Source organism: Artibeus jamaicensis, unplaced genomic scaffold (assembly GCF_021234435.1).
Source record: "Artibeus jamaicensis isolate MK-2021 breed Jamaican fruit bat unplaced genomic scaffold, CSHL_Jam_final scaffold_1019, whole genome shotgun sequence".
NCBI lineage: Eukaryota > Metazoa > Chordata > Mammalia > Chiroptera > Phyllostomidae > Artibeus > Artibeus jamaicensis.
In genome coordinates this window covers 14,736,643-14,752,336 of record NW_026522025.1, presented here as the reverse complement: position 1 = coordinate 14,752,336, position 15,694 = coordinate 14,736,643, and the positions used below count along the sequence as shown (strand labels likewise).

The window sequence follows — 15,694 nt, the reverse complement described above, 5'->3', positions numbered from 1 at the left end:
GAACTTTGCTCACTGTCCCCACGCTCTGAGTCAAATCCCAACTCAGCCCCTTAATTGCTGTGTAACCTTGGCAAATTACTCATCCTTTTTGTGCTTCATTCTTTTCCCTATATAATGGAAATAATATAATAATAATATATAATTTATGGGCTTTTTATGATACTAAATAAAAATATATTTAAAATAATAGTAAACACATTGCAAGTGCTGAATAAATGTGAGTTATTATTACTGTTATTTGCTAATCGAATTTTCTTATTATTGTTTCCTTGGGGGAAAAAATGTAAAAACCTTCCTACCCTCTCTTTTCCTGGAAAACTGCTGTTTATTCTTCAAGATCCCACACAAACAACATCTCTTCACTGAACCTTCCCTAACACACTGACTTACTTTCTAACAGTATTTACTTCTTGTGTGCTCTAGTGACACACTGATCGTCATTACCCTATCTCATTATTTTCCCACAATTGGTGAACTATTAATGCATAACTTTGCTTTCCAAGTATTATATGGCCATTTGAAGACAAGGACTCTCATTTTGTATCTCCTAAATCCAGAGCAGGGTCTAGAGCACAGCAGGCTCTCAGTAAATATTTTGTTCAAGTAAATACTTAACCAGTAAGAATATAAAGATACAAATATTTCTCAAAAATTTCCAATATCACTAGGAAATAATTCAAGGAAATTGAAAAACACAAAGCACAGATTAGATAGATTTAGCTAACAAACCAGGACTAAATTGCATAAGATAAAATGTGCCTCGAGTTCAGAGAAAGGTCAAGCACTTACTAAATTCATTGTTTTATTTTTATTCTTCTCTAAGTAACCAGCTTTGTCTTAACATGTTTAAGTTCCTTCAGAGTATAAACTATGTTTTTTTTAATATTAAATTTTATTTAGTTACTTTTCAAGTACATTTTTTTTTAATCTATTTCTCCCATCCCACCCCACCCCCCCGCCCGGTCTCCCCCCTTCCTCCCATTTCCCCCCCCCAGTCCTCATCTCTGTGTCTTTCATACTTGTTCCTCAAAATCCCTCCCCCTTTTTCCCCTTAAGTTCCTTTTCCTCTCCCCTTAAACTATGTTTTTTAATACTCTCACATTCATATATTAGGCACAAAAGTTCACATTTTTCAGCCTTTGTTAAAATGAAGAAAGATTTCAAAGACATAGGTATAACTATAAGGGGAAAAGGAAGAAAAACACAAGTTTTTTTTTAATATTAACTCTAGTTGAACAAACATTGTTTCCTGTGCAAGCATATTCCCATGTGAAAGCATGGACAGACAGACAGCCAGCGGGTGGGGCTCACCCACCTCTACGTTTACTCTTCAAGAGGAGAGCATAGGGAAGAGGGGTGTGATGGGCCCAGCACATATCCAAGACCATCCCCACTGGCTTTCTTCAGAGAGCATCATGCTACTAATGATGGAAGAGAACCAATGAGGGAGGTTGAAACACTGGCAAAGGAAAAAAAGGCTGAAGAAGCTGGACACAGTGTGGCAAGTTTCAGTCAAGAAAAAAACAAGTCACATAATCCAGGCAGAATTACCTTATGCTTCAGAAGGTTTCATCCCTGATTTGGGGCTGGGGATGAATAACAGGTGGACTTAAGAGCTCTGGCATTAATTTCTCTACTCCCCATTTAGTAATGCTGAACATTCCGTTGACACTTTGCAAAAGTATGACATTTTTTAATCTATATTTTCTCATACTACCTAATAATAAGTGTAATGCCCACTTCTAGGTTTAAGAATTCAAAGGAGAATTTGGAAATTTGGGATGATGGTTCAAGGTCAAAATAATGATTAATAAAGGAGAAATACCCAGAAGAAACTAAAGCAGCAAAGTACATTTTAAATATCTGCAACATGTAATATTGAAAAGAATATGAATTCAGCATATTCTTACAGTCAAATTTTAATGAGATAATATATGTGAATATTCTAGTAAATAATTTAAAATAGAGTAGGTGTTGGGATCTGTGTGAGTTAAATGAGAATTTTTGTTTTCTTGCTCAAATCAGTGCTCAATTCTATAAGTGGAATGAATAAAAAAAGAAAACTCTAGGACCAGTTAATAATGATCTTGAGATTCATGCGGGTTCTAATTCTTAATATTCATTGAAGAGCAAAATACACTATATATTACAGGTTGACCATGCAGAAGAATTTTCTGTTACCTGGACTACAAAATAGTGAAAATGTGTACTAAGTGAGATTATAGAACTATTGTCTCTAAAGTCTTAAAAATAGGGAAGATTTCCATATGTCAAAGATGGAGTAATCGTGGTCCTGCCTAAGGATTAAAGAAGCAATGAAATAATCACCCCAATTTCTTCTAGATTCAGGATTGCGTAAATATTCTGATTAGTGACAGCACATTAAATATCTACTTTTTCAGAGATTTTCTAAATAATCCTGGAGTCAGTAATTCACAAGTATTTCTTAAATCTTCTGCCAATAGCCCACACCTCACAGCCTAGGTTCTCAAAACCAGAACGACATGTTCAACTGACCAAGCTAGGAAATCTACAAATAATTAAAGATAAAAAATTGTTCAGAAGGTTTAGATATAAACTGTATCCTTGGAATTGTTTAGCTTCATCTTGAAAATTACTTTAATTTCAATGCTGGAATCAAAACAATCCAATCATCTTCAAAGAAGCCTCCTGTCTACTGTAAAGTAATAACATGTTTTTAGAGACTTCTAAAGTGCATCTCTTGGAATTTCTAACTTAAATGCATGGTTTGGAAAATACCAATTGTTGATTGTGAAAGGATGGTCTCATTTCATCATGACAACAAGACAAAAATAAAGTACTTATGCTCTTATTTCCTCATGTAATTATTGTATATGATGCTAGAAAAGTTCATTGTTTTTAAGATTAGAGAGAAAGTCATTGAAATATATGATATGTGTATATTTTCAAAAAAGAAATTTTCATGGAATGTTTCATGAAGATGAATTTGTAAAACATTAAACTCTCACATAAAATAATAGAAATAAACATAAACACATATAGATATAATTGGGAGCTGGAGACAAACTGTGAGGCACCTTTACTAAAAAACATAAGAAAGGGAGTATCTGAGTCAGGGGAGGGTGAAAAGGAGTAATGGTCATACTAAAGTTATACAGTGTGTATTGTGGTTAACGTACTCTTTAAACTACATTATGTTACAGTTTACCGAAGTCCTGTGTTTTATTTTTTGGCCATTTGTGGAAAGTTTTGTTTTAACTTAGTTAGAAGATCACTTTAATAGCATAAGTTACCTCAGATATAATTTAATTGTTTTTTTTGTAACTTGCTGCAAGAAAATTTGTATAATGCATGAGTAAAACTAACTCTTTAACCATTTTAAAATTTAGATTTTTTGGAAAGAAAAAACAACAGTATTTGTAGTTCTATGTTCCTAGCACATCAAAAATTTATTCAAAGTATAAAAAAGGTCAAATTACTATATTCAAGAACTCTACAGTAAAGAAAACATTACCAAGATTTTATGAAAAGGTTTACTATTACTTGAAAATTAGCTTACTAAAATTAAATGTCTTTCTGATCAAATAATGGCTTGATATTAGCCCAAATAGTAAAAAAATATTAGTTTATTAATTAATTGTATGTATTCTATCCTTGTTTCTTTTAGGATAAATAATTAACAATGCACTTATATAGTTTCTCCTATTCAGTTATACTACTTAGCAAATTATATAAAAAATATATACTCATTAGAGGTGGGATAAACCATTAGAGAGAGGACTTCTTCAGATCAGTACATACTTATATATAAATCTTCTCTTCATACAAATACTATCATTGGTAGATTTTGAAAAACCTCACTGTGTATATTTTACAAGTCTGAGATTATAATTAAATAACAAGATTTAATTCATCAAAAAGACTACAAAAACCTCTTCAATGAAGCAATTACATGAACAACGGTCCACTGTCAGAAAACAAAAATAACCATATCATTTTAGCTAGGTAAAGTATGTGTTGGCTAAAGTATAGTTTGTCCATCGAAGGCAAACTGTATATTTCTAGGGGTAACTTGAAGGTGTCAATGCACTGTGCACTATAGATTAGGCAAACAAACACTTCAGAGAAATAGAAAACAGAATTCAAGTAAATACTAATTTTCAAAAACTATATATTCTCAGTTGGTAATATTGGTTGGCAATCTAGCATGCAATTACAAAATTGGTATTTTAGAATTACCTTTAAGAGGCAACTACCTTCCTTCATTGCTATGGTCCTTAATAAATAAAAACTAGAGAGGTACAGATAACCAATTTTGTAGAGTATTTGAAACTGAAAGAAAATATATCCTTCAAAGAAATCTGAAATGGCATAGTTTTATAATTATACTTTAATTTTTATTGTGCATTTTCTTACATTTTAACATTTTACAAGTTTAAGGAAGCTAACCTATTGAATATAAAGCATATATTAAAGGTGGCAGCTTCAGTGCAATTTTTACAGAGGTGTTCTTGAATTTATTTACTTGGTATTCCCAAGTAAACTGGAAATTTATTTATTATTATCTGTATATTTAAGTCACTTTTATTTACAATGAGAGTATCTGAAAGAGAGTAGCAATTTAATCAAAAATAAAATTAATTAACTATGCAATTTCAGAAGTGGGAACTTAGTTTTCCCTTTCCTTGGGTAGTATAAAGATAAAGTCAATAAAGCAAAAACCCACTAGTTTATACACTATAGATACGGCAATACAATCAGTGAAGTTTGACTTTAGATCTCGTCTTCAGAAATAAACTGGAATTAAGATTAAAACACTTATTTTGTACCAAAAATATACTGCTCAAGTTATCATCAACAACCACAGAACACACAAAAACTCACCCATCATCTCAACAGAAATTAATTAAAAAACTGAATATTTTTGTTTAACTGCTCCAATTCTCAATTTACCTAGTACTAGCTAGGCATTCTTATAAGCAGTAATTTCAAAGACTCTCTCCAGTCGGAGGCTTATTTTATCTGGAAACAGCCAGTTAGCACAATGACAATTTAACACAGAGCATGATGTATTCCTGCGCTGACCCACTCTCCATTCATCTCACACTTGTGGTCTGTATTGTAAACACAACTCAGATGTTCTATTTTCTACATTTCCAAATCACTGCTTACTAATGAAAAGCACTGTACACAGTGCCAAGTCGTGTCTTACCATGTATGAGCCACAGTGAAGCGACGACGCTGCCGAATGCTTTTATTCACCAGCAACTTTCTGAAAAAGCATGGTGAGTTCCTTGGCGAACTGCGTGGAGAAATTTTAGGAGATGTAGGTCTGTTTCCCGATAGTCTCGGAAGCTCAAGTTCCAAGTGCATCTGCTCCTTGAAAGTCTTTATGCAAACCTCAGATTCAGAAGCAGTAAGTTCCTTGGAAGAATCTTTTGCTGTCATGTCTTATGTGGAGGGCTAGCTTTCACCATCCAAAACAAAAACCTCAAACATACCAGAGATACAGCTGCAGGTTAGAAAACTGGTAAGTCTGCAAACTATTTCCAATTTAATTTAGGAAGCTCAGGCTCCAACGTATGAGCTGCTTAGAGCAAGAGCAGCATACTCGAAGAATGGCAAGTCAGGCTGTCACAAGGAGCTTTATCAGCCTGGCTTTGCCTCTGAAAATGCGCCAAAGTGCTTCCTATGTCAGTAGCCTCCTTGTGGATGAGGTTTGTCTGCAAGCTACACACTGACATTCACTGAATTCATTCAGTTGAATATATCAACTCATGAAATATTCATAAGGCTTCTGATAAATCCTTTACATGTGCGTTTAAAAAAATCTTATCAAGCAAGCTGCAGTCACCAGTGGACAGTAAGCAAAACCTAGCCACCTAGTCACTTGTTTTGTTCTCACAAAGAGCAGAACCAGAGCCCGTCTGCACGTGTGGTGTTTAAAGTCTTCATTCAGAATTATCTTGCTCTGTAAATGCACACAACAGTAACTCCACCTACCAAATTCTTATTGGCCCAGGATTATTTAAACAACTGCACTCTGTTTCCCCCTGAACAACACCCTCCATTGCACAAAATTTGTGAAGCTACTGTCCTCCCTACAGCAAAAACATTGAATCATGGATTGTCAAAAACCCTAGTTAAAATAGCCCCCCCACCAAATTCCACTGCTGAATGAAAGAACTGATTTGCTGAAGTTTTTTTTTTCTCCCTTCTCCAGAAGATCCAAGACAGCATCAATATAAAAAGTGTCAGCTAACAGAAAAACATTGGATTTGGTTCATTCCCCTGAGAAATGTAAAGCTAATCTTTATTCCAATAAACATTACCCTCATTCTTCTGTTTAAGCTCATTGTTCATGGGTTGCCCACAGCAGCCTCTCTGTTAGCTACAAAGTGACTTCTGAAAGCCAAAGCTTCCCAGAATGGAAATGGAGGTAATAACTCTCAGTTCAAGCACAGAATTCAAGGTCAAGAATTATGCATGTGTTTGCGTGTGTAAAAGTAGGTGTACAAACAGTGTTTGCCTGTGTGTAGGTATATTTACCTGCAAGTGTGTTGTGTGTGTGTATGTGTGTGTATTTTGTTCACAAAGGCACGCAAATGAGACAAATGGGCAGAAGAGCCTGAAAAATGGCTCGAGTTCCAAAGCAGGTCATTGTAACCTAAAATTTCTTTTTGAAATATGCTGGAATGCAGCTTCTATACTTGAAAAGGCACGAGGAAGTAAAAAGAATCCTGTGGTGCTTGAAGTGTACAGCTGTGGTGAAAAGTCTGTACTGGCAACAGCTGCCACCAGGGCCAGCCGGACCTCACACAAACTTGACGAAGCATACCTAGGGCTGGTCAGCAAGGAGAGACAGTTCGGGAATGATTCGCAGCGAGACTTCAGTGAAAAAGGGAGGCATTTGTTTTTTCCTCTCAGGTGTGAGGACTTCCGCCTTCATAAAGTCATTCATCTATGTCATATTCTGCAGCTGAGTAGCTAAGGGGCTGAATAAGAGCAGATTGTGACCTATAGGAAAGTGTAAACCCCATGCCAGCCCTTGAGGAAACTGGTTCCAACATAAAAGGAAGGATATAAACTCTTTCCAGGGTCCTACCTTAGAAAGACATCCATATTTCAATAATGCATTAAAATGCATTGTGAACAAATGCAAAGTCATAGAATTTAACTGTTCAAGCAAATCACCTTGTTCAGTTCATTTCAAAGATGGAAAAGCAGACCTAGAGAACTTCAGGGACTTGTCCAAAGTCATATTTGTAGTTGACATTAGAGCTAAAGCAAGAACTCAGGCTTTCTGTCACCTAATCAATTCTCTTTCATTATGTGATACAAAGAGGTCAAATAGTCATTTTGGGAAGCTAGGCCCCAGGACATGTTCTTTATATAGTTAAAGATTATATAGCTTTCACCATCCAAAACAAAAACCTCAAACATACCAGAGATACAGCTGCAGGTTAGAAAACTGGTAAGTCTGCAAACTATTTCCAGTTTAATTTAGCAAGCTCAGGCTCCAGCGTATGAGCTGCTTAGAGCAAGAGCAGCATACTCCAAGAATGGCAAGTCACGCTGTCACAGGGAGCTTTATCAGCCTGGCTTTGCCTCTGAAAATGCACCAAAGTGCTTTCAACTGCAGGTATTTTAACTGCTCTGTTTGAGAAAGGATTGTCAGTAATATCATGGGTGAAATATGGTTAATGATATCTATTATTTACTGCATTATGAAAACAAAGTTGGGACGTTCCTCCAACAATAATGTGATTTAAAGCTGGGACACAAGAATATGCAATAGCCTGCTGATATTCAGAGTGACTTACTTGAAAAAAATAAGCAATGGAAGTCACTAAGGACTTTTTCACATTCACTTTTTAAGGCTGCCAAAATACAGTAAGCATTTAGGAATTCTTTTCTCCCCAAATTATGGCAAATTTCACAACCTCAGAAAACTGGTACAGATATTTAAATACAGCTATTTAGCTGTATCTAAACTGGGGTTCAAATAAGAAATGTTGACATAAACTTACCTAAAATAGCAGCATAATGGTGCAATTATAAGTACTTTCTGATTCTTATTGTCAGTTTATGCGACATTTCACATTATTCTTTTCACTTTCTCCATTAGGACAGCCAATGCCCTAGTTAAAGAAATTTTGAGAATAATCCCAAGAAATAAAATTTTCAAAAATATGTTGTCTGTTAACTCTTCCTACTATAGATAACATTTAGGAACACCAAGACAACTCACAGAATTGGAGAACACATTTCCTGATATATATGATAAGGGGTTAATATTTAAAATTTATAAAGAATTTATAAAACTCAACACCCAAAAACAAGCAATCAAATTAAAAATGGGCAAAGGACCTGACTAGACACTTCTCCAAAGAGCACATCTAGATGGCCAATAGACATATGAAAAGATGCTGAACATCACTAATCATCAGAGAAATGCAAATTAAAACCACAGTTTTAGTGAATAGTTACATTCACTCTGGTGTAGCTCTGAGGATTGGGAGTCATTCCACAAACCAAAAGGTTGCCAGTTCAATTCCCAGTCCTGGCACATGCCTGGGTTGCAGGCCAGGTCCCCAGCTGAGGGCATGAAAGAGGCAACCAATCAATGGTTCTAAGTTACATTATTTTTCATTCAATACCTTTCAGACTTTAGAAGTAAACCTGGAATGAATTTTCTCAGAACTGAGTGACCAATATTGAAATATCATTATAAAACTAAAGTATTTTAAAGGCACAAAACTGCAGATTCTGTAAATACAAAGCTGAACATTTGAAAAGTCAGAGTTTATTCAGAAGTTTCTTTTTTAAAGAGAATAGATTTAAGACTATCAGTAGAATTAAATTATTGTTGATTATATATTTATATCACCATTTGGTTCATTTTTTTCTGAAACACACCATCTGAGCATAGCCATTAGACTATTCAATTAAAGATACACAAGCTCTTCTTTTATCAGACAAGATAATATGTGAATACATATCATCAAAAATGACAGCCTCTTTGAACAGAATGCCCACTCACCACAGAGAGTAACTTCTCCCCACTTCTTGATTTCAGTTTGAAAAAATGGAACTAGAGGTGTATTCTAATGTGATTGAAGAAATATAACATTCAACTGAATGGAAATGGTTGTCTAGCCATTCTGGGAAAGAACAATTAACTGATAACTCTTAAGAATTAAGAGTTTGTAGAAAAATAATTTGCATTTATTGTACACCCACTTGTGCTAGATATTGTTATAAGAATTTTAATATAAATTATTTCATGTGGTCCTCATTATAAACATATCAGACAAGTGCTGTTGAAGTCCTTGTTGGATTTCCCCATGGTACCAAACTATTGTGTCTGTTAGGGCTGGCTGGAGTCTTATTCATTTCTAAGATATGGAACAGTAGTTGGCACAGAGGAGATACTCAACAAATATTTGTAGACTGAATTCACAATATTTTTTTCATCTTCAGATAAGAACATAAAGACACAGAACTGTACTTCTTTCAAGGAGTTGATCCTACACCAAGCTTTTTATAAGAAGGTGCTTAATGAGACAGAAGAGGAAATGTATGCTCCCAGAGTAGTCAGGTCATACCACTCAGAGTACATCTTCATAAGTACTAAATGTGCTGAAATTACATAGCATGTTAATTTAGAGGATGATGTGAATACTTCATTTTTTTAAAGTATTTTTGTTCAGTTACACTTATTTCTATGAATGCTTCACTTTTATCCACATACAATTGCATTATTCATCATTTGTAAAATGGTATTCCAGAAAGATCAGTTTTAGCCTGTGCCACCTAGCAATGTCACCTGAATCCTAAGGGGAAGGTGGGAAGCTTATACTCCAGACATGTAAGCATATCATATGGTTCTTAGAGACAGTCCTGTTCGAGAAAGAAAAGCTTTCTAGTGACTCCTCATTACATTTAAAGTAAAAGCAAAAACCCACACCACGGCCTAGAAGGCTCAATCTAACTTTTCTCCATCCTCATCTCAGCACCTCTCTGAAGTCACTGCTTTCCACTCTCCCACTAGCTTTTTCTACTCGGGCTTCACTGGCCTCGTAGTGTTTAATGAACATATGGTCCCCAAGACATATGTATGCATGGTTTGTCCCCCTATCTCTTTCCAGGGCTTGCCCAAACACACTGGCTTAATGAAGTCTTCTCTAAGCACCTTGTTTAACACTACAACCTTTCTCATTTTACATTATTTTTCTTCATAGTACTTGCAAATATACATATACATTTGCACCAATGCAATTCTTTGCATTACACCAAGAATTTAAGTTTAATGAGGGCAAGGACTTTATTTTATTCAACCTTATATTCTTAATTCCCTGAATGGTACTTGTCATATAGTAGAGTGGTTTTTTGTGGGGATGGGGTAAGGGTGGGTAAATACCATCAAGAATCATATAGTCCCCAACCCATGCTTTAAAAATTAATTTCTTCCACAGCCCACCTCCCATCTCTGGCAACCATCAGTCTGTTTGTTTGTAACTATGAGCTTGTTTTCTTCTCAGATTCTACATATAAAAGAGAGCTGATCATGTGATATTTATCTTTGTCTCACTTATTTCACTTAGCATAATGCCCTCAAGAGCCATTCATATTGTCACAAATGGCAAGATTTCATTCATTTTTATGGATGAATAATATTTGATTGTATACATGCATACCACAATTTCTTTATCCATTGATCAATCAATGATATCCCCACATAAGCTGTTTTTCATGTCTTGACTATTATAAATAATGCTGCAACGAACATGGAGATGTATATAATTTTTTAAATTACCCTGGATTAAATGATAGTTCTATTTTTTAATATTTTAGAGGAACCACAATAATATTCTCCATAGTGGCTGAACCAATTGATATTCCCACCAGCAGTGCACACAAGTTCATTTTTCTCCACATCCTTGGCAACACTTGTCATTTCTTGTCTCTTGATCATGGCCATTCTCACAGGTGTGAAATGATATCTCATTGTGCTTTTAATTTGCATTTTTCTGATGATTAGTCAGGCTGAGCATCTTTTCATTTAGTTGTTGGCCATCTGTATGTCTTCTTTGGAAAAAATGTCTATTCAGATTTTCTGCCCATTTTTAATTTTTTTATTGAGCTGTAAGAGTTCTTTATCTATTTTATGTATGAACCTGTTATTGGATATGAGTTTAAAATATTTTCCTATCCATTAGGTTGCCTTTTATTTTGTTGATGATTTCTTTTGCAGTGCAGAAGTTTTTTAGTTTTATGTGATTCCACTTGTTTACTTTTGCTTTTATTGCTTTCACTTTTGGAGTCAAATTTTAAAAATCATTACCAAGACCTACATCAAAAAGACTACCACCCATGTTTTCTTGTAAAAGTTTTATGGTTTGGAGTTTTATATTCAAGTCTTTAATTCATTTTTAGTTAATTTTCATGTATGGTATAAGGAAGTGGTCCAGTTTCATTTCTCCATGTGTGCTGTCCACTTTTTCCAACACTATTTATTAAACAGACTATCCTTTTTTCACTGTATATTCTTGACTCATTTGTTGTAAATTAATTGACCATATGTGTGGTTTTATTTTTGGGGCTCTCTATTCTGTTCTATCCACCTGCATTCCATTATGCAGATGCGTCTGCACAATATTCATCTGTGTCTGCTTTTATACCATACTGTTTTAATTACTATGGCTTAGTAATACAGTTTGAAATCAAGGAGGATGATGCCTTCAACTTTGTTCCTCTTTCTCAAGATTGCTTTGGCTTTTCAGGGTTTTTATGGTTCCACAGAAATTTTAGAATTATTTGCTTTATTTTTGAAAAGCAACTAGAATTTTGACAGGGATTGCATTGAATCTGTAGATTCCTTTAGTAGTATGAACATTTTAACAATATTCTTCCAATCCATGAGCACAAAATATTTTTCCATTTATTTGTGTCTTGTTCATTGGCTTTCATTAATGTCTTCTGGTTTTCAATATACACATCTTCCACCTCCTTTGTTAAATTTATTCCTAGGTATCTTTTTCTTTTTGATGTAAATGTAAATGGGATTGTTTTATTTTTCTTTCTGATAATTTGTTTTTAGTGTATAGAATTATAACAGAATTTTGTGCTTTAATTTCGTATTCCACAACTTCACTGAATTCATTAGTTCTAATAAATTTTTATGAAGTCTTTAGGGTTTCCTGCATATAATATCACATCATCTGCAAATAGTAACACTTTTTCTGCATTGAGATGATCATATAAATTTTTCCTTCATTTTGTTAATGTGGTAAATCATGCTGCTTGGTGAATATTGAAATCATTTTTGCATGCCTGGAATTAATCCTTTATTATTTTTTTTTGTATTATTTAATTTGGTTTGCTAATATTTTGTTGAGGATTTTTGCATCTGGGATTATTGGCCTGTAATTTCCTTTTCTTGTGGCATCTTCACCTGGTTTTGGTATCACATTAATGCTGGCCTCATAAAATGGGTTTGGAAGAGTTCCCTACTCTTCTGGTTTTTGGAGGAGTTTGAGAAAGATTAGTATAATAGGTATTTAAATAAGTATTTGTTGAATGAATAAATGAATGATTTTTCTAAGTGCAGAATAAGATGAAGAAGCAGGACATCAGACTAAAATGGGATAAACTACCTCAAATGAGAGCAAGAGCTGTAGCAGCATTAAACAGTAGCCCTTTTGTAATGTTACCTATTATTTTATGTGGTTTTCACTGCTTGAAGTGTTACATCTCCATTTTCTTTGCCAAGAATACTAAGTCTCATCCATTAAGGCTAAATTCGAATAAAGCTCTTCAGTGAAATCTTTCCCAACTTCCATAGGCAGAGTCAGCTGTTTGATACCATCTGTACTCCACCATCGCTGAATTCATTTCTCAGAATACTTCATCATATATCATAGCACATATTTTTGTGTGTGTCCTGAACTAACCTATAAGCTCTCCAAGGAATAAACTATTTTATTCATCTTTATATCTCCAGAGCCTAACATTGCATCCTAATGATTTTTATTGATGGAAAGATGAATAAAAAAATAATGTATTGCTCCAAATCATGTTCTCCGGTTAGCCCTCAATTTTTCTTACTGTCTTGAAAGCTAGTCTACTCAATATCCTAATTTCTTATCCTCAAACTTATAAAAGGTTCCTAAATGAGCTTTCTAAATTATATCAGGTTGCTATGTTTACCATTTTAAGTAGCATTTCTTTATTCTCTATTCTTTTTTTTTTAAGAAATTCAATACTGTTCTTCAGAGTGGCTGTGCCAGTCTCCATTTCCACCAGCAGTGAATTAGTGTTTCTTTTTCTTCACAACCGTCTTCAATACTTATTATTTGTCTTGTTGGTAATGGTCATTTTAACAAGTGTGAAGTGGTATCTCATGGTAGTGTTAATTAAAAATTTCCTAATAGCTGGTGTAGTTGCACATCTTCTCAAACATCTGCTGGGCACGTGTATGTCTTCTTGGGAGAAGTGTCTGCTCAAGTCCTCTACTCATTTTTAAATTGAACTATATGTATGTTTGATGTTAAGTTGTATGAGTTCTTTATATATTTTGGATATTAACTCCTTGGCAGAGCTAAGGTTTGCAAATATCTTCCTTTATTCACTTGGTTATCTTTTTGTTTTGTTGGAGGTTTCTTTTACTGTGAAGAAGTTGTTTAGTTTGATATAGTTTCATTCAGGTATTTTTGCCATTACTCCCCTTGCCTTTGGGGTCAAATTCATAAAATCTTCTGTAACACCAAGGTCCATGAATTTAGTGCCTATGTTTTCTTCTATGTAATTTATTGTTTAAAATTTTATATTATGTCTTTCATCCATTGGAGTTAATTTTTGTATATGGGGACAAGCTATAATCTAGTTTCATTCTTTTGTTTGTGACTTTCCAATCTTTTCAGCACCATTTATTGAAGAGGCTTTTTTTCCTCCTCTGTATGTTTTTGGCACTTTTGTCAGAGATTATTTGCCCATATACATGTGGGTTTATTTCTAGGCCCTGAATTCTGTTCCCTTGGTCTGTGTATCTGTTTTTCTACCAATGCTCTTTTGATTATTGTCATTTTGTAGTATAATTTGAAGTCAGAGAGTGTGATACCTCTGGCTTTGTTATTTTTTCTCAGTATTTCTTGGGTTATTCAAAGTATTTTGTAGTTCTGTAGCAATCTGATGAGTTTTTGCTTCACTTATTTAAAAAGATCGTTGGGATTTTGATAGAGATTTCATTAAATCTGTATATTGCTTTGGGTAATATGGACATTTTAACTATGTTGATACTTCCGATCCATGCACACAGGATATCTTCCCATTTATTTTGTCTTTCTCAATATTTTTTAATAAGCTTTGTACTTTTCATTATATAGGTCTTCCACAACCTTTGTTAAGTTTGTTCCTAGGTGTTTTATTATTTTTGTTGCAATTGCAAAGGGATTTTTTTATTTCTTTAGGTGAAATTTCATTGTTAGTATAATGGAATGCATTAGATTTTTGAGTGTTGATTTTGTATCCTACAACTTTACTGTATTTATTTATTGCTTCTAATAGCTTGTTGGTGAAATCTTTAGGGTTTTATACATAAAGAATCATGTTACCTGCAAAAAGCAACACTTCTACTTCTTCCTTCTCAATATGTATGCCTTTTATTTGTTTATCTTGCCTGATAGCTCTGGCTAGGACTTCCAGAACCAAGTTGTTTAAGAGTGGTGAGAGTGGCTATTCTTGTCTTGTTCCAAATCTTAGATGAAAAGCCTTCAGTTTTTCACCACTGAGTATGATATTGACTGAGGGTTCTTCATATATAGCCTTTATTATGTTGAGGTAGTTTCCTTTTTATACTTATTTGATTGAGTGTTTTAATCATAAATGGATATTGTATCTTATCAAATGTTTTTTCTGCATCTAGTCATAAGATTATATAATTTATAATTTTTTCCTTAGTTTGTTAGTGTGTTGTATTACATTGATCAATGTGCATACATTGAACCATCTTTGTGCCCCTGGAATGAACCTCATTTGATCGTGATGTATAATATTAAATATTTAATGTATTGTTGTATTCTATTTTCTCATACTTTATTTATGATTCTTGCATCTGTATTCATCAGAGATACTGGTCTGTGGTGTGTGTGTGTGTGTGTGTGTGTGTGTGTGTGTGTGTGTGTGTTATCCTTCCCAGGTTTTGCTATCAGAGTAATGTTGGCCTCATAAAATGCATTAGGAAGTATTGCCTCTTCTTTATTTTTTGGAAGAGTTTTAGAAGAATAGGTATCAAATCTTCTTTGAATGTTTGGTATAATTCACTAGTGGAGCCATCTGAGAAAATGGGTTTCAAGATAACAAAGGTAACAAGAGACAAAATGGACATTTTATGATGATAAAAGGGGCACCGGATCAAGAAGACAAAACACTTCTCAATATATATGCACCCAGTCAGGAAGCACCAAAATATATAAAGCAACTACTAATAGAACCAAAGGGAGAAATTGAAAAAAACATAGTCATAGTAGGGACTAAATACCCCACTAACATCTCTAGATAGATCATCTAAGCAGAAAATCAATAAAGAAATATACTGCCTTAAATGACACATTAGATCAAATGGACATAATTGACATTTATAGAGTTTTTCACCCCAGAATATTAGAACATACATTCTTTTCCAGTGCACATGGAATATTCTCAAGGATAG

The 15,694-nt window shown here is 34.1% G+C and overlaps 1 protein-coding gene across 1 annotated transcript in view; it reads right to left on the bottom strand.

Annotated features, from left to right (window-relative positions):
- The window catches only part of PDE4B (phosphodiesterase 4B), a 353,336-nt gene extending 347,906 nt beyond the window's left edge, over positions 1-5,430 (bottom strand). The window contains exon 1 of the mRNA XM_037164893.2: positions 5,195-5,430. Coding sequence (XP_037020788.2) covers positions 5,195-5,430 — 236 coding nt within the window. The remainder of the gene's footprint in view (positions 1-5,194) is intronic.
- Positions 5,431-15,694: the final 10,264 nt, after the last annotated feature.